This window comes from Fusarium solani (assembly GCF_023522795.1).
Source record: "Fusarium solani strain SB1 chromosome Unknown bctg00000002, whole genome shotgun sequence".
Taxonomy (NCBI): Eukaryota; Fungi; Ascomycota; class Sordariomycetes; order Hypocreales; family Nectriaceae; genus Fusarium; species Fusarium solani.
Genome location: NW_027072155.1, coordinates 4413835 through 4434663, shown reverse-complemented (window position 1 = coordinate 4434663; position 20829 = coordinate 4413835). Strand labels below are relative to the sequence as shown.

The window sequence follows — 20829 nt, the reverse complement described above, 5'->3', positions numbered from 1 at the left end:
CTTTAAGAGGTAAATAAAATATTAAGTTAGCGCTAGAGGGTAAAAAGAACCTAATTATAGAAAAGAGGGGTAATAATAGTAAAGAAAGGAAAATAAGTAATTAATTAGATAAATATTAATATATAGGTAGTGGCTAAATCGTCGCGGAGTAGTAATTAAGGGAGGTTAATATAAGTAAGAGTTTAATATTATAATATCTATAATAAGCCTAGTTATAATATAAGGACTTATTAGGTAGTAATTAAGATATTTAAGGAAGAATATAATAAGTAATTTTAATTAATTAAATAATTTATAGTATTTTTATAGTAATTTCTATCTTTAAGGTAGAGATTTTTAATATATTTACTTATTTAGTATACTTGCTTATTATATATATTATATAAAAAAGTATAATAAGTATATCTTATATATTTAAAGTACTTATTAATAAAAAGCTTATAATACTTATTTATTTATTTAAATAAGGTTATTAAGAGTAAGTATTATATAAGAGCGCTTATTTATATTATAGTGGGTCTTGCTTATTCTAGTTATAGATTAGTTATATAGCGGGGTTCTACTATGCTAGACCGCCTGGTCTGCTATTTAGCTATAATACTTTAGTTGTTACTTATGGGGAATAACTAGCGGATGCATTATAGGGATCTTTAAATGTCCTTTAGATAGATATTTAAATTAATTATTAAGTGCATCTTTAGTGGTAGCGATCCTAACATGGGGAGATACGACCGCGGAAACATGCACCAAGCTTCGAGGGGCACTTTAGATAGCCGAGCAGTGGGCGAAAACCTATGCATTGGTTTTTTTACTTAGTAGGTTTTAGCTTATATATTTCACTAAGGCTCGCACTAGAATAGATACCTAGTAATTACTATAAATAATCTAGGGTAAGATCCCGGCAAAGCTAATATATAAATACCTAGGTCTTATTATAGACTCGGCGCTATAATAGAAGCCCTATATAGATAAAGTATAGCAGAAGGCGATAAAGATAATCTTAGCCCTTAGTAGTCTAGGTAGCTTAACCTAGGGCCTTACCCTATAAGATATATAAAAGATTTACTAAGGGGTAGTAGTGCTATAGATTATATATATATGCTTAGCCTAGTTAAACTTAAACTAAAGAATGCGGACTATAGATCATAAAGTATAGCAAGACCTATAGGACTTTATAGCTTATTAATTAAGAAAAGGTTTTATATTAAGTAGTCTTATTCTAGTATTAAGAATTAAATATAATTAAATATTACTTTATAATATCTTAGTAAATTATTATGCTTAATTAGCTAACTCTTTTATTACTTTTATAATTACTTAGTAATACGTTTTTACTTCTCTATATAAAACTTCTTATATTACTCCTAAGACTTTATATTAATTATGCCTCATAGCATAAGGATTTATTAGTTAATATATATTATTTTAGGGCTAGTATTATAGTTATATTATTATTTAGCTAAAAGGCACTATTAAAGCCTAGGATTTTAAGGTATTATTAAACCTCGGAAGAGGTTAAGGACTAAGATATACCTCTCCTAGCTGTAATAAGCCGCCTAGCTATCTATGCTATTTTAGGGTAAGTAATATATAAAAAATATATTTAGGTCGATATATCTAGCATAAATTATTTATATAGCTTCTAATTTAAACTAATTTATTAATAAGAGTATATTAGTAATAAAAAGTAAAAAAATATATATATAATATATACTTATAAGGTAAAGGCCCTTTACCTAAATATTACAATATCTCAGTAGTATTAGGTATCTTATATTACGGCTTAGTCCCCCGTAATAGCGCTGTAAGCCCCATAGGTAGTTGAAGCACCTTCTGTAATTGCTATAATAGCGATTATGGCCCAATCTTTTGCCCCGTGGCGCAGCGGCTAAGGTGCCCGCAGCTGTGACCATGCCGTCACATCTTACTCATAGACCAAGTAATTATAGTTAATAGCTAAAGGCACTAGTAATCTTAATATCCTCACTTAATTAACTTCTAAAGAATAGCATCTTAAGAAGATATTCCTTCTATTATACTACCTATATCTTACCTTTTAGTAATATAATTATAAAGAGCTTATTAATAGTTTTATAATTCCTAAAAGCTTTATATATAAGAAGTCTAGCTAGAAATAAAAGCATAAGATTAAAGTAGAGCACTCTGGGCTTAGTACCTTTATATAAGGTATATTATAGTTTAAAATAAAGATAAATAAAAAGAAGAATTTAAGAGCTAAGTGATAATTCTTACCTTTTATTAGGCGAACTAGTTATATTTTTAGCATCTTAGGTTAGCTAAATAGCGAACTTTGGCGCCCTTTCCTTATTAATAAATACTATAAATATAAGATCCTTAAGAGCTAGTTAGTATATATCTAGGTTACTAAGCTAAGGGTAATAGTATTACCTTAAAGTAAAGGCCTTAATTAATACCTATATAGTAAGTAGACTTAATATACTCCCTAATCTAAGAAGAGAAATAAGTATTCCCTAATAAGAGACCCTAGTTATTAATAAGTATTACTAGGTATTTATACTTAATCTAATCTACCGCCTAGAGCTATTTAGTATAATTAAGTATAATATTTTTTATAATAAACCTATAATACCTTTTATATTTTAATATACTTATTTCTTTTATAAGAGGTCCCTTAATAAACTAGTAATAAAATTAATATTTTCCTAATATCTAATAGTATATTAATATTAAGATACTTACATTTATTATAGACTAAGCTAAATTATATAATATTAATTTTAATAAGTAAGTATATTACTAAGCTATTATAAATATATTCTAATATTTCTATATAATTTCTTATCTAGGGATATTAAATTCTTTATTCTTAATATTTTCTCTATTAATACTATAGGCTACCTTTCTTATAAAGTCTTTTAGAGACTCTAAGTTATATATAAAAGCCTTACCTTTTACCCTTTAGTACCTATAGACTTAATTTAATTAAAAATTTAAATATAGAAATAATATAAATATACTTACTTAAACTAGAATTCTAATATCTTATTATAATTTTACTTTACTATAGGCTAAAATATTTTATAGATTAACTCGCTATTTATAATATTACTCTCTATTATTATACTCCTTTTAGAGCCTAAGCGCAAAGTATTAGTTATACTCTTAGCTTTTCTTATTAGGTAAAGCTAAGTTTATAAGAAAGTAAGGGTAAGAAGTTATAAGGGTTAAATTGTATTAGAGGGTTTAATTAGGATATTTAGGTATAAATACTACGGCGAGGCTTAAGGATAAATTAATAAGCAAAGTTAAGTCTAAATACTACGCAGAGGTCTAGACGTAAATAAAGGAAAAGGCATTATATAGGTCTATATAGATTACTTATATTAAATTAGCAGCATAGTAGGCAATAAGGGAAGCACCACTAACTAGAGTGGCGCGCTATGCTTTTTAGCGTAGTGGTTACTTCTGATAACTTATCCCTATAATATAATTAAATCTTAGGAGCAAAGAGCCTTATATTAGAGCGCACTACTTCTAGATATAAAAGGATTTAATTACGGCTAAGTTCTGGGACTTTTATTAAAGATTAAGAACTAAGATCCTAGTCCTAAAAGGGGATCTAAGGCTAACTTAGGTTAAGATGCTATAACGCCCGTGATAATTAAAGGGGGTAATAAGACCTAGAGCTTAAGGGCCTAGAAATAAAATCGAGAGCGACCAATAGGCTCTACTTAGCCATAAGGGTAATTAGAGCTAATAGGGGCCGATAGGGGGCTAAAAGGGGCTAATAAATAGCTAAGCTAAAGCTAAGCTAATAAGCGAAAAGGTCTTAGAAGCAGCAATCTATAGAAGGGCATATATCGCTTGAGTTTTATCTCATAATACCGGTGGAAAGGCAACAATTGGATCAGCTCTCCGACTAGCCATCAAGAGCAGATTCAAACAAAGCGACCTTAACCGCTTAGAGAAGGATCTCGCAAATGTCCAATCCACAATGGAAACCCAGTTGCTCATCGGTATGCGCCAGCGCTTGGACGCCAACCTCTTGCACAACGACGAACTAGATCGCGACCTAAAGTACTTCGTCCGCCAACTATCAGATGGACGAACAAATCTTTCGAACTTGATTCTCAAGCAATCGCATGAACTGAGAGAAGTCATCTCCAAGGGTTTTATAGGCGCTGAGAGGTCGACAAAGGCTCACATCACTACTGAATTATTCCACACCGAAGACCGTGTTCGAAAAGGCATAGCCAGGGCCGTCGATAACGTTCAGTTTATTGTTGAGAGGTCTGCTCAAGTGGATAAAGGCTCACGTCAGCAGGAGGAGGCGTATCGTCTTTTGCTCGGAAGTCTCAAATTCCCCGAAATGGAGGCCCGGCGGAACCAGATCTCTCATGCTTGTCCAGAGACTTTTCTCTGGGTTCTCGATCCCCAAGACCCCAGGCACGACGACGACGTAAACCCTGACGGCGAGGATGGCAATTTCTCCAATTCTCCAACCTGGGATAGTTTGGTTGAGTGGCTTCAGTCATCCCAACCGGTGTACTGGATCAGCGGCAAACCGGCATCAGGGAAAAGCACCCTCATGAAGTTCATCTTGTCTCAAAACCAGACGAAGCTGCTCTTGCGAGAATGGCAAGAAAACGTTCGCATACTCTCTCATTTCTTCTGGAAACCAGGTACCGAGCTTCAACAGAGCATAAAGGGCTTCCTCTGCTCGGTCATCCATCAAATCTTTGTCCAAGACAAAGACCAAGCATTTTCATATCTAGAGACACGACAGGAGTTATCCTTGAAATCTTCACCGTTTGACTGGGACCAAGTTGAGCTTCAAGACTTGCTCATCGACTATCTACAGCAGGCTTCAGCGGCATTTTGCCTCTTCATTGATGGCCTTGATGAGGTCTGGCCGAAAGACGGTGTTGAGAACCTCACTTCGTTGTTCGGCACGCTTTTTCGAGGGTGCCAACGTCTCAAACTCTGCGTATCGAGTAGACGAGAGCATTTTTTGGAAACTCGCCTGCGCGATTATCCCCAACTAAGAATGCATGACTTGACTCGGAAGGACCTCCAGAAATATGCTAGTCAGGTCTTGAACCAAGCATTGGCCTACTCACGCTCACGCCTTGACGCTGAATTCATCAGAAAGTTAGTCGCGGAGATTGTGTCGGCATCTCAAGGTGTTTTTCTCTGGGCCGTCCTCGTGAGCAACTCTTTATCCAGAGGCATTCAAAACGACGATTCTCGCGAGGAACTATGGCAACGTCTCGGTTCCATCCCACGCGACCTCGAGGGCTTGTATCTCGACATGTGGCTCAGGCAAAACGAAGATCACGAAATCTATCAAAAATCGTCTGCGATGCTGTTTTGTCTTAGTCTTCTTGTCTTCGCGGGTTGGAAGGACAAGCCGAGGTTCGGGGTCAACCTTACCGTTTTCCAACTGATGGCCGCGATGGATGATGAGATCCTGGACGATCATCTGATACATCATCGCCATTACCAATTTGAGACAGTGAAAGAAAAGTGCCAAGCAACGGCCAAGATGATTCAAATTAGAAGTGCTGGTCTGCTGGAGGTATTTCAGACTACTCACTATCGGTCGTTTGTTTATCCTGCTCTTCACTTGGGTGTTCGGTATATCCATCGATCCGCCCAAGACTTTCTCACCGACACCGACCGTGGGCAAGCCATTTGGCAAAAGCATGGGATGAGCTATGATGTTGCTTTCACCAAGCTTTACCGAGCAAGCATATTGGAACTGTGCTATCCACCCAAAAACGCAAGGCGTTTCCTCGCCTCCCTACTCAATTCCCGGCTACAAGAGCTTGCACACAGGCGCAGCTTCCTCGGTCCTAGTGTGATACAGTACTACTTACAAGCGACAGCCGGATTTTGGCACCATCCTAGCGTGGCTGTACTTGATCCGATTCCAGGAAAGGGTCCTGTTTACTCCATCCGACAATTCAAGTTCTTGTTGCAGGCGAGTAGCTTTGGGTTTCTTTCCTATGTATCTGAGCAACTATCCACAGAAGAAAACGACCCGTCGGTTCTGCCAGGCTTCCTTTTGCATTCGTTTCGCGGCCAAGACTGGCTGGGGTGGTCGCATTCCGCTCCAGAGTGGGCACAGCCAGATCTGATCGTGGATGCCCAATGTCGCCTTCTGCGTCTCCTCCTCAACAAGATTTCAGTCCCCGAAACCGGGCCATTGATTCTACTTCCCGGTGGTCACAGTGATCCATGTCGCAACCTTCCCGGCACTCTGGGGTGGTTCTTACTACTCACACGAAATTGTCTCGCCAAAGTCACTGGCTCAAGTTTGGCAGCACAGGCTTTCTTAGACACACTAGATGCATTTGTGGACACAATCTTTGATCTCAATGTCCAGTTGCTCTTGGATGTATGTTCACCACACCAGGGCTCCGTGGCTCAATTTCAACTGCCAATCGGTATCGTTGCACAGACACATGGCTCGGAGCGTATGCAAATCGAAATTTCCCTTCGCAACTGGGTGGATGCGACGCGAGACGGCCTGCGCGCGCGAATCTCTGGCAACTATTCCACCTTCGGGGATAAACCATGCACTCCTCACGTCCGACTTGTTGGTTCATATGGCTTTGAAAATGAAGCGGCTTGCAGGTCCCCCCCACCTAACGAAAAGGATTTGTGCCTACTTTCGAATTTGGTACAAGAATTGCTCTACTACCCGTTGTGGCATCGACCTACCGACCCATCCCTACCGAGTTCTGCCGACGCCCCGCCAGAATCGTACCAGTGTTTCTTCGATACAGTACATTCCCTGGGGGCGGGCCGGACCAAGTCCGTTGAGAAGCGCGAGAAACCATTGGAAAGGCAAGGTAGGAACACTAGTTACCCTATTGTTTTATTATATAATTCCAATAGCTCTATTTAAAAACTGCGTTTTTAAATACATGTTTTATTACCTATAATTACTTTTTTCTACTACTATGGGACTTGGAGTGAATAATAATGTGATTAATTTAGCTGACATAAGCAGAAAATTAGCCTGAAGTCTTTGGACGCAACCCAGTGTCCCCACTCCCACCTCCACTTGGCATCTCAACCTGGCCTTACCCTATTTTATCTCGCCCTGTGGCATAAACAGCTTCGAGTCACTGGCCTCGTCTCTCTGGAGCTGTATCGGAATCCCTTTGCCCGTCTTCCCCTTCTGAACTAAGATGCGGCTCCTCCACACACGGAATCTCCAACTTGAGACGTTTATCGGCAAGACAACTCCAGGGTATGCCATCTTGTCACACACCTGGGGAGACGATGAGGTTCTCTTCCAAGACCTCGAATCTGGGCCTGTCCATAATTGGCGAGAGAGGCGCGGTGCTTCAAAGGTCCTAGGTGCTGCTGCACAGGCGGCATCAGACGGCTACACCTACATCTGGATCGATACCTGTTGCATCGATAAGAGTAGCAGTGCAGAACTTTCAGAGGCCATCAATTCCATGTACGCATGGTATAAACGCTCCAGAGTTTGCTACGCATATCTTGAGGACATATTTATCCCCGATGCGACACTTCTTGGGCTCAGCCGTTGGTTCACTCGAGGATGGACTCTTCAAGAGCTGATCGCGCCGAGCGACGTTCGATTCTTCACCTCTTCCTGGGAGTTCCTTGGTCGCCGTGACCAGTTGGCAAAGCCAATCTCCGAAATCACTCGCATAGACCCGCACGTGTTGAAATTTGGACAGCAGACACCGCTTGAGACGTATCCCATCGGCCAGAGAATGACTTGGGCTGCTGGACGAACCACGACGAGAACAGAGGACATGGCGTACTGTTTGTTGGGGCTGTTTCAGGTGAACATGCCACTACTATACGGCGAGGGACGCAAGGCGTTTCTAAGGCTCCAGGAAGAGATTTTGAAGCAGTCCACATCGAAAGATCATTCGATTTTACTCCACAGGGAATCGGGTCACATCTTTGCATCGCAGCCGTCTTCATTCGACATTGGCTCCAAACTCCATCGATGGACAGCCCGAACGGACATTGGCCTTGTCCAAGATGGTGTCAGGCTCACACTTCATGCCCAGAAGGTTATCTCAAAAGGGGAGCCTCATGGCGTTGAAGAATTCGTGACATTGGGAGTCCTAGATTGCCGCATCGACGAGGGCACGGGATCTTTTGCACGGCCTGTCATTGTTTTGGATCACACCAACGGCTACTACCGCCATCGATCCACGGGTTTGATGATGATCAGACCTGAAGCCGAGCCTGAGGTGGTGGAAATCGTGGAGACTCACAAGCCACTGAACTTTCACTATGAAAAGCCGTTGAAGCTATCGGGCAGTATGTGATGAAAGATCAAACAACCAAAGTGTAAGCGCTAATTGAGTAGTGTAGTGAAGGTAGATCTTGCAAAATTTGAGCCAAAGTCGATCACTCTTCGACATCATGACGTTGTTGGAAATACGCATGGTCGTGAAAGAATTCTCCAATTACGATTAGGGAAGATAACCCAACCTGAAATGACGCAGAAATATGAGTTTGGGCCTCGTCGTATATCGCCACACAAGGAGATTCTAAGCATCAACCTCTCGAGCTGGAATACTATTTTTATCCATGCTGCAGTATTCCTCCAAGGGCCTCAAGATGGAGAAGTGTGTTCCCATCTTCTACTTGTCGGGCTTCTATTCAGAGCTCAGGAACGAGAAAGTGTCCTGTGGGATCGTATCATTCCAACGGGGCCTATTCTCAAAAACAAGCTAAGATATTGGCAAGGAGACAATGTCGAAGAACTCTACTCAGAAATATTATCGGCTGATTATCTCGAACCACTACTGATGGAATTTTATTATGATAACTCGGGTACGGAGTTCGATGTGAGAAACTACCTTGGCCGGGAGAATTATTCATATGTTACTCAAGATGGGGATACAATCCAACCCCGATTTGAGCATGTTGAGTTTCTTGGGGATTCGTTGTACGAAGTATGGGTCACAGTTGAACGACTAGGTCAGGGAGAGGAAATAACAAATACAGGGATTCTTTAAGCCATGTGATCTAACTATAGACCATTACGGGAGCCCTTGTTGGCGCAGGCCATCCAATATCATTGAGTTTATCACGCTCCTGCGTTCTCGCACGTGCCTTCGCTGTGTGGCCTTCCAAATCTCTAATTACAAGTGACGATGGCCTTATGTCCTGCGTTAATCTTGGAGAACCAAGCTTGACCAGAAGCCTAATGTCGGAAGTTCGGAACGGAGGTGGGATACGGCTCGTCTCCAGCTGCGACGACCTCATGGCGACTTGGCCGCTCAACCTGGAGGCCAACCCAGCCTCTCTTGGCGCCAGCATGGCCGTGTACTTATTTGATCGCTTCTATTAAATCGCTGCCGAATGTGTCCAGCGTAAAGCGCCCAATCGAGTCTGCGGTACCGGTTCATCGACTGATCTGCACCCTGCGCGACGGCCCGTCGGCTAAGTATTTAATGGAACCTTCCGCTTCAAGGAAACGTGCAGTCCCTGCGATTAAAGGCGAGTGGGACTGGGACCTGGGGCCGAGACTGGGGTTGCCTTTTGATCCTCCTGTGAGTTAGGCGAATCCTTCGGAACACCAACTTCCTCGTATGAGAACCCAGCATCAATGGATGCCTGGAGATGAAGGGGGCATGCAAGAGCCTTGGCTGGACCTTGTGATATATCTTGGCGACAGATATGCAACGCAGGGCCTCGTGGCAAGTAAATCTGTGGTGGTTTTACGAGTGAGTTCCACCACAGGACCACCTTATCATTCAGATCCATATCCGGGGAATGCCAAGGTGGAAGTGTGGAGATTGATATGGCCTGAAGATTGCTTGCACAGAGGAGGGGTCCATCATTATTGGCCTGTGACATGAGGGTTTGAAACTTCACAACGAGTGTACTGTTACATGAGAGTCCGCGTATCGTGAAGAGTCCATCACCCTGCCCGAGTAGCACGCAGGTGTGTCTTCTTCAACTTCCTCTTTCGAAATCAGCAGCATGTATATGCATCCTTTGGAGAATCAGAACTCCTCTCGCCAAGCCTCAGAGCAAATTTAGGTTCAGTTAACGAGAATCAAGAGGATATAAGACCAGCATTTTGCTCGATCTTCTGGCTCCTGTCCCAGAGCAGCACCACACTACCTCAGGTCTTTCCTCTACCCACCTTCTGGCTCAGTTCCCCGAGCTTCTGCATTCTCTAGACGTATCCTTTCTTCGGTCCTCCATTCTCGTGCCCATAATGCGACCTCTTCCATTGCTTGTGGCCCTCCTGCCTTCTCTAGGTGGAGCGGTAAAGTTCGAGCTCATCAAGGGCACCTGCGATACTGGCTTCCATCCCTCTGTCCCGGGATCGTGGTCCTATGGTACCATCAAGCGCGTCGGCGACGACGGCTGCAAGGGCTGCAACCTCTCCATGGAGCGCAAGGACGGAGTATGGTATGGGCGCAGCCCGTGCAACCCCTGTGACGGCGGCATAATCTACGAGTTCGTGCCCAACGGCAGCGGCAGGAACATCTACAGGGCGGGAAATCGGAACAAAATCATTGGTCATTGTGAGGGGAGAAACGGTCCCGCCTCGTACTGCAACGGGTGGAACTTTGCTTGTTCGGGCTCGATCCATTACCTCTGCTCGGTCGACGAGTGTTAGATGGGATCTCACAAGTTGTGCTGCGAATCTGCATTGTATGTATCATGCATCATGGGGTCTTCACAAACCCACTAACAGAGCAAATAGCAGGATTTTCAGCAATGCCTTGAGGGAGGTCTTGAACACATAGGGGCAGGCATGACGTGATGTAGCTTTTAGGTTTATCATCCCAACTACAATATGCAGGGTGTTTTGTTTCTTAAAAATGTAGTAAATGTGGCGAAAGAGTCGTAAAGATCTGAGGTAGGTTGCATGAAACTGCCGTAACAACTTCAGCGCCCTCGATAGGATGCACTATTTATATAATTTTAAGAGCGGACATGTAACCGGGAATTTGTTCTCATCTGTCTCCGCCAGCCAATATACAATTGCCGTTAATTGAAATTGTCATCCCCGTCTCGCCATCTGTTTGGGTGAGATGCGTTGCCAAATTTCTCCCCGTCGGCGGATTCCAAATCATAAATCCCGTATTCCGTTACTGACAATGTCGGCATGGCAACAATGGCTGATACTCGGCTGGACATTACAATAAAGATAGAGATAGCATGAGAGCAAGGCCCGATAGCTGGTGGTGGCTGGACTCCGTCGGCTAGAGTAGACCCGCCTCCGTCGGACTCCAACTTCACTTTCAGGAACATTCCATACCAATGCAGAACCTTTAAATTATATTCAATTTGTGCCGAGGTTGAAATGGATATTAACTTTTGCCACTGTAGTGAAAATGTCTAATTCAACCCGTTACGCCGACCGGTGTGGCTTAACTCTTTTGGTCGCAGCATCACTGATCTGGCTAGCTCCCTGGGGACAGAGAACCCCCGACGGACGTGGCGTTGAACCGACGCACCGGCATTGCAGGAAAACTGAAGTCCGTGGCCACCAATCTAGGCACATCTTCTACGAAAATGAATTCCGTCTAGGAATGGTCCTGAACTCCGCAAGCGGAGTTTACTCAATGCGACGACCCATTGCTGCCCCACACCCGCTGATCTCAAGCCATGGTGACAATGAGGGCAAACCGGACATTTAACTTAGCATATTTATGTTAACCTTGACCTCTCGAAGCCAAGTTTCTTTCCCTCATTGTTTACCAAATTCATTAGCTTTCCACCCCCCTTCAACTGCTGAAAAGCCGCAACAATGGCAATGGAAATGCTTGCCATCACAGCGCCGACTTACACTGACCCATCTCGGTATGAGCTCTCTAGTGTGCCTCGACCTACGGTCACGGAGAAGACGGACGTGGTTATACGAGTTCACGCAGCGAGCATTAATCCTGTGGACGTGAAGAAGGCTGCCGGCGTGTTTAAGTTGGCAGTAGAGGAAAAGTGAGTAGATTGATAACTGTTTATAACCCACCGAATGTAAAAGTTTAAGCTAATGCGACCATTGCAAGGTTTCCATATCAGATTGGATATGATGCCTCGGGTGTAGTTGTGGATATAGGGGAAGATGTGAAAGGCTTGAAAGTTGGCGATGAGGTTTACACACGCTTGCCGGAAGTCAGCCGAGGTAACGCTGAGTGCCATTGGGGATTGGCTCGTGGCGATGATGAACAAGATGATGATAAATGAGAACTGACATATTTTGACAGGTTCATGGAGCGAGTATGCCAAATGTGCAGAGCGCTACGTTTCTCTCAAGCCCAAGAATCTCTCCTTCAGTGATGCTGCATCGTTGCCGCTCGCCGGCGTCACGGCGCTGCAGGTACTTAGGAAGTATAATGGCTCACTAGAAGGAAAGACAGTGTTCATACCCGCCGGTTGTAGGTTGTATCATCCCTTTATTAATAAGTACTGATAATGATTCTGTTCAGTGAGCGGGACGGGAACATTTGCGTGCCAACTTGCCAAGAACATTTTCCGCGCCGGCAAAGTCATAACTACGGTTTCAACGTCCAAGATTCCAAAAGTCGAAGAGCTTCTCGGCAAAGGCGTCGTAGATCAGGGTGCGTGCCAATGATCCTCGATTTCACTCTGCTAACCTGGTCCGGTGGCAGTGATTGATTACACAAAACATGATCCCACTGAGATCATCTCCCAAGGCTCCGTCGACTTTCTATTTGACACAACTGGCCAAGCTATGCAGTTCCTCTCCCTGATGGTTCCCTCCACAAGCATGATTGTATCCATTTCCACGAAACCATCCGCCGCAACCCTCCAGGGGTCGTCTGTCATGCAACGACCTGACAACCCTCGCATCCCGTTATTCGGGCGCATGTACCTCGACGCGGGCGATACGCTGCGTAAACTACGAGCACGTCGCTGGGGCGTCACATATATGTACTGGTTCCTTGATCCAAACGCGGAGGACCTAGATACACTTACGGGGTATATTGAAGAAGGCAAGCTATTGCCAGTGGTGGGTGCGAGGGTGGACATGAGGGATATCAAAAAGGTGCGGGAGGCATGTGAGTTAACTTATGAGGGGAAGGGAGGCCTTGGCAAGACTGTGTTTGAGGTTATCCGGGACTAACTAAAGGATAAACCAATTTTATCGCAGGGTGGGCATGATCTTCACGGTCTCAGGAAACAACTGCGTTAGTAATCTAGCCGTATGCTTACACTGCTGCTGCTCATTATCGTTTACCTGGCCCTTGGTCCTCTTACCACGCACAGTGCGACACTAATTCACTTTTCCCAACCTTCAAGGGAAAAATGCCCGCAATCGGAAGCGAGCTATTGTGGCATTGTCTGAGCTGAGCTTTGACTCGGCCAAGAAGCCACACATGTCCTGATTGAGCAGTAGTCTAGACCTGAAGGTGCATCAAATGGTCTCAAAAAGGATCGATAGCCAGCCGCAAAGCAATAGCGTCTTCGTTAGTGCCGGATCAAGGTCCACAGCAGCGCCCCCCCGCGAACCGTCTAGACCTGGCAAAACGGCAAGACGGGTGCGGGCCGTTGCTTAGTGGCGGATCGAACTGCTAGGAAAAGGAAGGGTTCTCGTGTCCAGCCAGCCATGGGCAGCAGCCATGTTGCAGATAGGAATGCTGAAGAGAAAGTCTAGAGCTGCCAAGAGTGAGATAATCGGACGATGACCCTTTCTAGACAAGAACGAGACTATATATAATCTTGGATTGAGCCCAGTCTAGCTTTCCTCAAATCCTCACAGCCCACCCTCATCTTTTTCCACATCTACACCTCCACCATTCATCATGCTTACCGCCTCTGAGTTGGAAGAACTCCCCGTTCTCCCCGGCGACACCACTGTTGAGTTTCCTGCGGGAACCTACGCCGTCCCCTGCTACAAGAAGAAGGAACTTGAGGGTACTGGTCCCGAGATCGAAGATGCCATCTGGTTCCATACACAGGTATGCCAGCCTAACCAGACCTCTCTCAGCTCCTGTTAATTGTCGGCCAGCCCCTCGATGCACACACCATCGAGCGAATCCACAGCCTCAGGCTAGTAGCCGAGTCCCGCGATCAAGGTGAATGCGATGATGAGCTTGCCGGCAACTGGACTTGGTTCGAAATTGCCGTCCTCAAAAATAAGTACTCGAAGCAGCCTAGAATCAAGGACGGCATCAAGCTTGTTTGGGACAGTCACAAGAATCGCTTCCTAAGCAAGAAGTATGGCTGGGTACGTTACTAGATGATTTTTCTTTTTATATGAATCGAGAGACAGAACTAACCGTCCTTAGGAGGAGGGTGTCGAGTTTACCAAGGATCATGACATTTTCCGACTTCTCGAGGTGAGTTTTCATCTTTCTCTCCACTGCTTGGATTGAGTTGATGACTGACTTTTGTAAAGGATGGCAATTGCATTGCAGTTCGTCTATGTGCCCGTTTCGCGGGTTGGAAAATTAAAGCCCGAACGGGTTATCTGGTCCTCGACATTGCGGCGCCGGTTGCTCGAGATCCCCTCGAGTTTGGCCAGACAAAGGAGACGGTCCTCAGCATCCAGGAGGTCTTCCAGGAGGTCAACAGCAGCATCCTCCCGGACTCGATGCAAATATCTACGCCTCCCAAGGAGCTTCTGTTCCGTGCTGAGATGTTGACGTCGGCCGGTGATAAGCCCCTGCGTGTTTTGTCCCTAGGTAAGACGCAAAGATGGTGTCCGTGCCATTACTGCCGCTAATTTGTACAGATGGTGGCGGTGTTCGTGGCGTTGCGGCCCTGATGCATCTCGATGCCGTCATGAAGAAGCTTGCTCCAGGCAAGAAGCCATGCGAGGTGTTTGACCTGATCGGTGGTACCAGCACGGGAGGGTATGTTGTTTCTATTCTACTCTTCCGTTGAACCAAGGCTAACGTCGTCGCCAGCTTCATCGCCATCATGCTTGGACGTCTGCAAATGTCAGTCAAAGACTGCCTTGATAGCTACCGAAAGTTCATGAACATTGTCTTCTCTTCCAAGCGGTGGACAAAGGCCAGTCTGATAGCCACCGGCTCCAAGTGGGACGCCAGCGCTCTGGAAGGGTGCATCAAGGATCTTGTGCGGGAGCAGCTCGGTCGAAACCCTGACGAAGTGCTTCTCCTTGATGAGGAGTCTGCAAAGACTTGCAAGGTGTAAGTGGCTAAAAACTTCCCTTCCTTGTTTTTTTTTGGTAGCGCGCTGACAAGGTATGATAATGATAGCTTCGTCATGGCCACCAAGAGAGACAGCGCAAACAACCAAGCACCCATGGTGTTCCGTTCATACGAGAACCCTCTGGAAAAGTCGGCTCTTCCAGGAATCAAGCTGTGGGAGGCGGCTCGCGCAACTTCTGCCGCTCCCATGTATTTCGCTCCCCTGAAGGTCGACGGCCACGAGTTCCTTGATGGTGGGCTCCAAGCCAATAACCCCCTTGGATGGTGAGTCCCTCACTCCCTTGTGTAGATATAGCTAGAGTCTCACATCTCTAGGTTGTGGAACGAGATCCTCAGTGTCTTTGGCCCTGCTCGCTCAACAAACTGCTTCCTCAGCATCGGAACCGGCATCCCAGCACCCAAATCAGTCGGCGACGTGCGCAACGTGGCAGGCTTCGCCGAGAGCATCGCCGGCATCGCCACCAACAGCGACATCACAAACATTCTCTTCCGCTCGCTCATCAACGCCTTTGCTCCCAGGCCGATGGGCAAGAAGTACTGGAGGTTCAACGTCGGCGACGGACTTCCCGACTATGTTGAAGAGGATGGAGTGTGGAAGTGGAAGATGCTTGGACAGCGGGTTGAGGAGGATATTGGAGAATTGGACGACGTCAAGGCTATTGACCGGACTGTGACCAACGCAGAAAAGTACATCTTGGAGGCTGGTGCGCAGAAGATGATTGAGGAGTGCGCCAACGCCTTGCGGGAGGAGCTCTAATGGAGTCAAGGGACTTGAGCTGGAGAGTAATAATATTATTGCAACAACGGGTCATCGTGACTCAGGTAAATACCCATCCTCTACATAGCAGGTAGCAGTCTGGTTAAATCCCACAAGCTGCTCCTACCCCCAAACCAATTATAAACACTATACATACGTTATTGGGTTTTGATACCGTCATTATTAATGACTGTGTTTTTGGCTGTTGTGGCTGATGGCTTCTTGTCATCATTGCGGACAATAATAAACACTATATTGAAGAGTTGTTTCACCCCGTTCCATACCCAAAGTTCGTGTGCTTCAGAAAGATCAAGGCAGCTCTATGTAAAAGATGATTTTAAATGTCTCAACATAGGAACTCTTGGGGAGTCCGGCTAAGCAACTGGCATGGCTCTTGTTAGTTTTACGTCGCCAGGCATATTTCCATTTGCATTACTTGCCGTGTTTACTACATCGTATGGGTTTGCCATGATACTCTTCTACTTTTTCAATGACGCACTTGTTAGACACATGATCAAAAAACACATAGAGAGACACACGGCAACATCAAAACCCAATGCTGAGTTGCCATGATACAGTTCGATGCCGGAAACAAACATGCGGCCTTTTGACTGCACGTCGTGTCTAGAAGACCGGGAACAAAATGGGCTTGGGAGGCAATTCCTTCAAATAGATGTGAGGTTCACTGAATAAGGGTTGTACTCAACCTAAGAACAAAGCAGATGATATTCGTAGAATCTCAAGAACTCAAGGCATCATCCTCTCATGTGACACGCAGGCTCTACCTCCACCACCATATCATTCCTCACATGCATCCCCTCCATGTCCCCCTCTCCACTACTAGAGCTCCGAGAGCTGCGCAGGTGACTAGATATAACCGTCTGGATCGGCTCAGCCCCATACCCCTGCTCCGGATCCCCCAGCTGATGCGTTGAGCTCGACTCGTCGATTCCCTTCTCCTTGTTCGTCCGTATCGTGTGGATCGTGGCCAGCTTCATGTGGTGGCTGCGCGTGGCTCGGCTGGTGGGGTGACGGCTGCCGTAGGAGCTGAGGAAGGACTTCGGGAGGATGAGGCTGAAGACGGGACGGAGCAGAGGGAAGCAAGCTGGGTTGGGTTAGCTATATAACAGGAGGTTGAGGTGGGGAGTGTTGGTTTACAAGAGACGATGGCGACGTTGACCTCGACGTCTCCCCAGATGAAGTTGAGGGCAACGTCGCGAGGCATTTGTGTAGTCTTTTCGTCATACGTGATCGACTCGATGAGGACGAATATCGAGGCAAGACAGACACTGCATGGTCAGCTGATTGCACATCAAGTGATAGGCGGAATAGCCTACATAGAGCCGATCAGGAAGAGGCAGATAACGGCCAGCTTCTTCCCCAGTCGCAGATGCAGTTTCCCAACCTCAACAACTGGCAAGATCAGGATGATGATGTCCATGACAAAATGGGTCAACACGGTCCCAAAGAAGAACTGCGACTCGTCAATTCCGCAGCGCCCATCGATCGATTTGTCCCAAAAGTACTTGAGCGGGATGCACTGCAGCGAGACCATGAATATTCGGAGGAGGATCCAGGCAAGAGAGGCCGTCAGCATGATCTGGATTGGCAGCCTGATGGAGGAGTGCTTGAAGAGGCGCCAGTAGAGGCTCAGGATGGTGAACTTGGATGACGCGATGGAGAAGGCGTAGCAGTATTCTGTGCACAGCATGAGGAGCCTGTTGTACAGGAGGATGTGCTCTCTCTGCTGGTCGGAGAGGGTGGGATCGAGTTCCTGGCCGAGATACCAGTCGACAGTCCCTAAATGGGTCAATACTGGCGATCAGCATCAGCTGTCGGGTGCCTTACAAACGACGATGATACTGTTGTACGCGCTGCCAAAGACCTAAAGACTCTAAGTGAAAGCTCCACCGACAATACAACCACACTCACAAATGCAGAGATGCAAAAGTAATCGTCAAACCACCAGGCCTGCTTCGTTAGTCGCCGCGCGTAGATCCTCAGGATCACCGCGATGAGGGCCGCTCCCCAGGTGATTGACACGGCAGCATAGGAGTTGTTTTGGAGTCCAGCCATTGTTTGAGTTTCGACTCACGAGGTCGTGGCCATCAAAAGGAGGGGCCCGAGATTATAATGCCTCTGCTGAAAGAAAGAAAGCCTTTCATGGCAGAATGATAACGCAAGGCGCCTGAAACACGCCACGAGGCAGCGGCATCGAGGCAGAGTGAGTCTCTGGGCGGGCTGTGCGGGGGATCGTCTGCATTTTCTACGGCGCGTTATCGCCCAACTCCAGCTGGCCTTGCGGGGGAGGGTCATGTCACACTTGTTGTCAGGGCTGGGCGAACAGCCTGGTTATCACTCGCTGCGGGTTAGTCTTGGCTATTGAGTCCAGAAGCACTGCATCAAGGGGCAGAGATAAGGTTCTTGCGGGGGAGGGTCACCACCATGATTTATTTGGGTATGGTCTCGGTTATGGAGCCTTTAATAGAAGTCTGGGGAAATCGAGGGTCCATGTTGGGTCTTGGGGACCAAGACACCAAGATAACCAGGCCTTGTAAGGCCTCACTTGGCTGTTACACTGCAGGTTGAAAATCACAGTGCATGGCCCAACGCCCGGGTAAGGCGGCTTCTGCCAAAAGTCCGACTTTCGATTGGCTGGGCTTGCAGTTCTAGAAGCCCATGCTGACTCGGTTCCATGCCGTGCTACCAGAAAACAGGTTTTTGAAAACAGGGCGGGACAAGGCTTAGTTCTTGGCGACCGCAATGATAAGGTCTTGTTTTCAGCTCTGCTGCAGGCGAGGTAATGAGGGTGATGGCTGCAGGTTTTTGGCTGGTGCCTTGAGCATCCAAAAAGCAACCACTACCCTTGTATCCTGCGCATGAGTTTGGTCTTCATGCGACCCCAGCAGTACGAGGTTCCGTACTGCTACCTTTTCGTTCGGTTTAATGCTACTTCAAAGGATATTATCGTTCTTGATTAAACATAACTAATAGATACTAAGCACCCTGCATGCAACCCCTCTAACACTACTGCATGACGAATTACCCCTACCCTAGGCTATCGAGGTATCAACTAGATAACCCTACCGATTCTTGGACTGCAGCGGTTTCCTGAATGAACCCTGCTGGTGCATGCCTGTCATCCATCGAACTCCACGCTGCGAACGAGAGCTCTCTCGGGGTGAACGACACATTCCCCCCATCTGATTGCTCAGTCGCCTTCGTCAAACTTGGCTCAACAACCTGTCCCCCCAAACCATTTTCACTACTATCCGCTAGCTCAGTTATCCCATCGAGGCCCAGGCTTCTACTCTAACAAAGAACATATTACATTTTCACTACGTTATAGCGTTTTGCGGTATTGGATCTTACTGCCGTCATGTATTAATAACTGTGTCTCCTGCTGTTGTGGCTGACGGTCTCTCGCAGACTCGTCTTTGAAGACAATAAAGTGGCTGATGCCTTCTTGTCACAATTCCAGACAATAACAATTGGGGCTTGTAAGGATGAAATCAACAAGGTACTGGGTTAAGGCGTGGCCACGGTTCGTTCATTCAACACTTCATGATAGAACAGACGGGTTATCCAGGAGGTTACCACTGGAGGGCAGGTTGTTTGTGCAGGGCTGAAATGGGTTAGACTCGGGGTTGGGTTTAATATGGTGGTGTCCTGATCCTGTCCTACGAAGCTAGAATTGAGACTTAGATACTCTTATTGAATATAATTCTGGGTTCTACCTATGTCTTACTGAGAGTGATTTCAAGGCCCTAAGCCGAACACTTTTGCTGAGAAAACTCCAGCACTGCCCAATCCATCACCGGCCTCCATCGGTGGGGTAATAATGCCATAACGGTAGCAAACTCGGACTCGGGAGCTCCATCTACCCACCAGAACTGTCGAGTACTTTTTACAAGCATGAAAAAGTACCCTAGGATGGCCAACGCTCTGGGGTCCTTGGCCGCCAGAAGGTCAACATACCGAGGGGACACGGTGATGAAGAAGAGGAGCGGCGTTGTATGCTCTAGGTCGCAGTAGAGCGATGAGAGAAGAGCCACGACCTGGCTGTAAGCCAGGAGGGATTCCTCGTCTGAAGGGCCCAGCGGGTCGATATATTCAAGGAGAAAGTTGAACTTGTCACCGCCTTCCCTCTCCATAATTTCGTGTTGGAGCCTGTCAATCCCTGCAAGTCTTCGACAGAGGTCCGAGTCCGGGCTGAAGAAGCGGGCCATCCGAATCACTTGCATCGTCATGTGAAATGAGCGGAACCAGTGAACAGGCAGGCGGTGGCCACCATCATCCGAGCTTAGCAATGAATGGTTCACGCTTGAGTGGAAGGTCACCAAGGCGCAGGTCGCGACAATGCTCGCAGCATTGCTGTCATTAAATCCGGCCCTGAGCTGCTCTCTGTGGCGTTGTATCGCGCGAGCCATGAACCTGTGAGAGGCGTCACGCAGAGTCTCGTCGCGCTTGTGGTGACGTCGCAGATGGAAGGCTGAAAAGCCGAGGAGAGCTTCCATGACGGACGGTGATCGTGACGCTTCTTGCACTATCCAGAAAGCCCAGGAAATTTGCACGTCGGTTGACCGTGTCGTCATCTCCAGATAGTGGTAGAACAGACGAAGATCCAGCAAGCGGTCTTCTGGGGTTCCGACGCCCTCGGGGAAGAGTCTTTGTGAGGGCATTAAGCTGCTGGGGATGCTTGAAGAGTCCGTCAGCGTTGAAGGCGCCGGTGAAGCGGTAGATACATCTCGGACCTGATGTAGGCGAGGGAGAATCTTGGGTGATTCGTCCGGGCGATTAGTCAAACAGCGCCAGGTGTCGAAATATTCGCAACTGACGTCCCTCTTGGCGCAGTTATTACAGGCGGGCCGAACCTCGTCGCACTTGAAAAGGCGGGTTGTGAGTCTGTCGTCTATGCAGGGC

At 46.4% G+C, this 20829-nt stretch overlaps 6 protein-coding genes across 6 annotated transcripts; 4 read left to right on the top strand and 2 right to left on the bottom strand.

Annotated features, from left to right (window-relative positions):
• Nucleotides 1–3976: 3976 nt before the first annotated feature.
• MRS44_005357 (uncharacterized protein) lies at nt 3977–8309 on the top strand (the record flags this gene model as incomplete). The annotated part of the gene is made up of 2 exons (XM_046271880.2): nt 3977–6839; nt 7243–8309. 2 exons carry the CDS (start codon nt 3977–3979, stop codon nt 8307–8309), a joined length of 3930 nt encoding a protein of 1309 aa, XP_046123840.2.
• Nucleotides 8310–10216: 1907 nt separating this feature from the next.
• MRS44_005356 (uncharacterized protein) lies at nt 10217–10624 on the top strand (the record flags this gene model as incomplete). The annotated part of the gene is made up of 1 exon (XM_046281778.1): nt 10217–10624. One exon carries the CDS (start codon nt 10217–10219, stop codon nt 10622–10624), a length of 408 nt encoding a protein of 135 aa, XP_046123842.1.
• A 1137-nt stretch (nt 10625–11761) lies between these two features.
• On the top strand, nt 11762–13096 carry MRS44_005355 (uncharacterized protein; the record flags this gene model as incomplete). Its single annotated transcript, XM_046271877.2, has 5 exons — nt 11762–11949; nt 12018–12133; nt 12216–12386; nt 12438–12569; nt 12621–13096. 5 exons carry the CDS (start codon nt 11762–11764, stop codon nt 13094–13096), a joined length of 1083 nt encoding a protein of 360 aa, XP_046123843.2.
• Nucleotides 13097–13775: 679 nt separating this feature from the next.
• Nucleotides 13776–15906, top strand: MRS44_005354 (uncharacterized protein; the record flags this gene model as incomplete). Its single annotated transcript, XM_046284433.2, has 8 exons — nt 13776–13931; nt 13982–14200; nt 14262–14312; nt 14372–14657; nt 14708–14828; nt 14883–15128; nt 15198–15413; nt 15465–15906. 8 exons carry the CDS (start codon nt 13776–13778, stop codon nt 15904–15906), a joined length of 1737 nt encoding a protein of 578 aa, XP_046123844.2.
• Nucleotides 15907–16588: 682 nt separating this feature from the next.
• MRS44_005353 (uncharacterized protein) lies at nt 16589–17982 on the bottom strand (the record flags this gene model as incomplete). The annotated part of the gene is made up of 6 exons (XM_046273262.2): nt 16589–16613; nt 16810–17011; nt 17065–17195; nt 17244–17706; nt 17755–17791; nt 17839–17982. The coding sequence occupies 6 exons, from the start codon at nt 17980–17982 to the stop codon at nt 16589–16591; spliced, it is 1002 nt and encodes a 333-aa protein (XP_046123845.2).
• Nucleotides 17983–19673: 1691 nt separating this feature from the next.
• On the bottom strand, nt 19674–20588 carry MRS44_005352 (uncharacterized protein; the record flags this gene model as incomplete). The annotated part of the gene is made up of 1 exon (XM_046272446.2): nt 19674–20588. The coding sequence occupies one exon, from the start codon at nt 20586–20588 to the stop codon at nt 19674–19676; it is 915 nt and encodes a 304-aa protein (XP_046123846.2).
• Nucleotides 20589–20829: the final 241 nt, after the last annotated feature.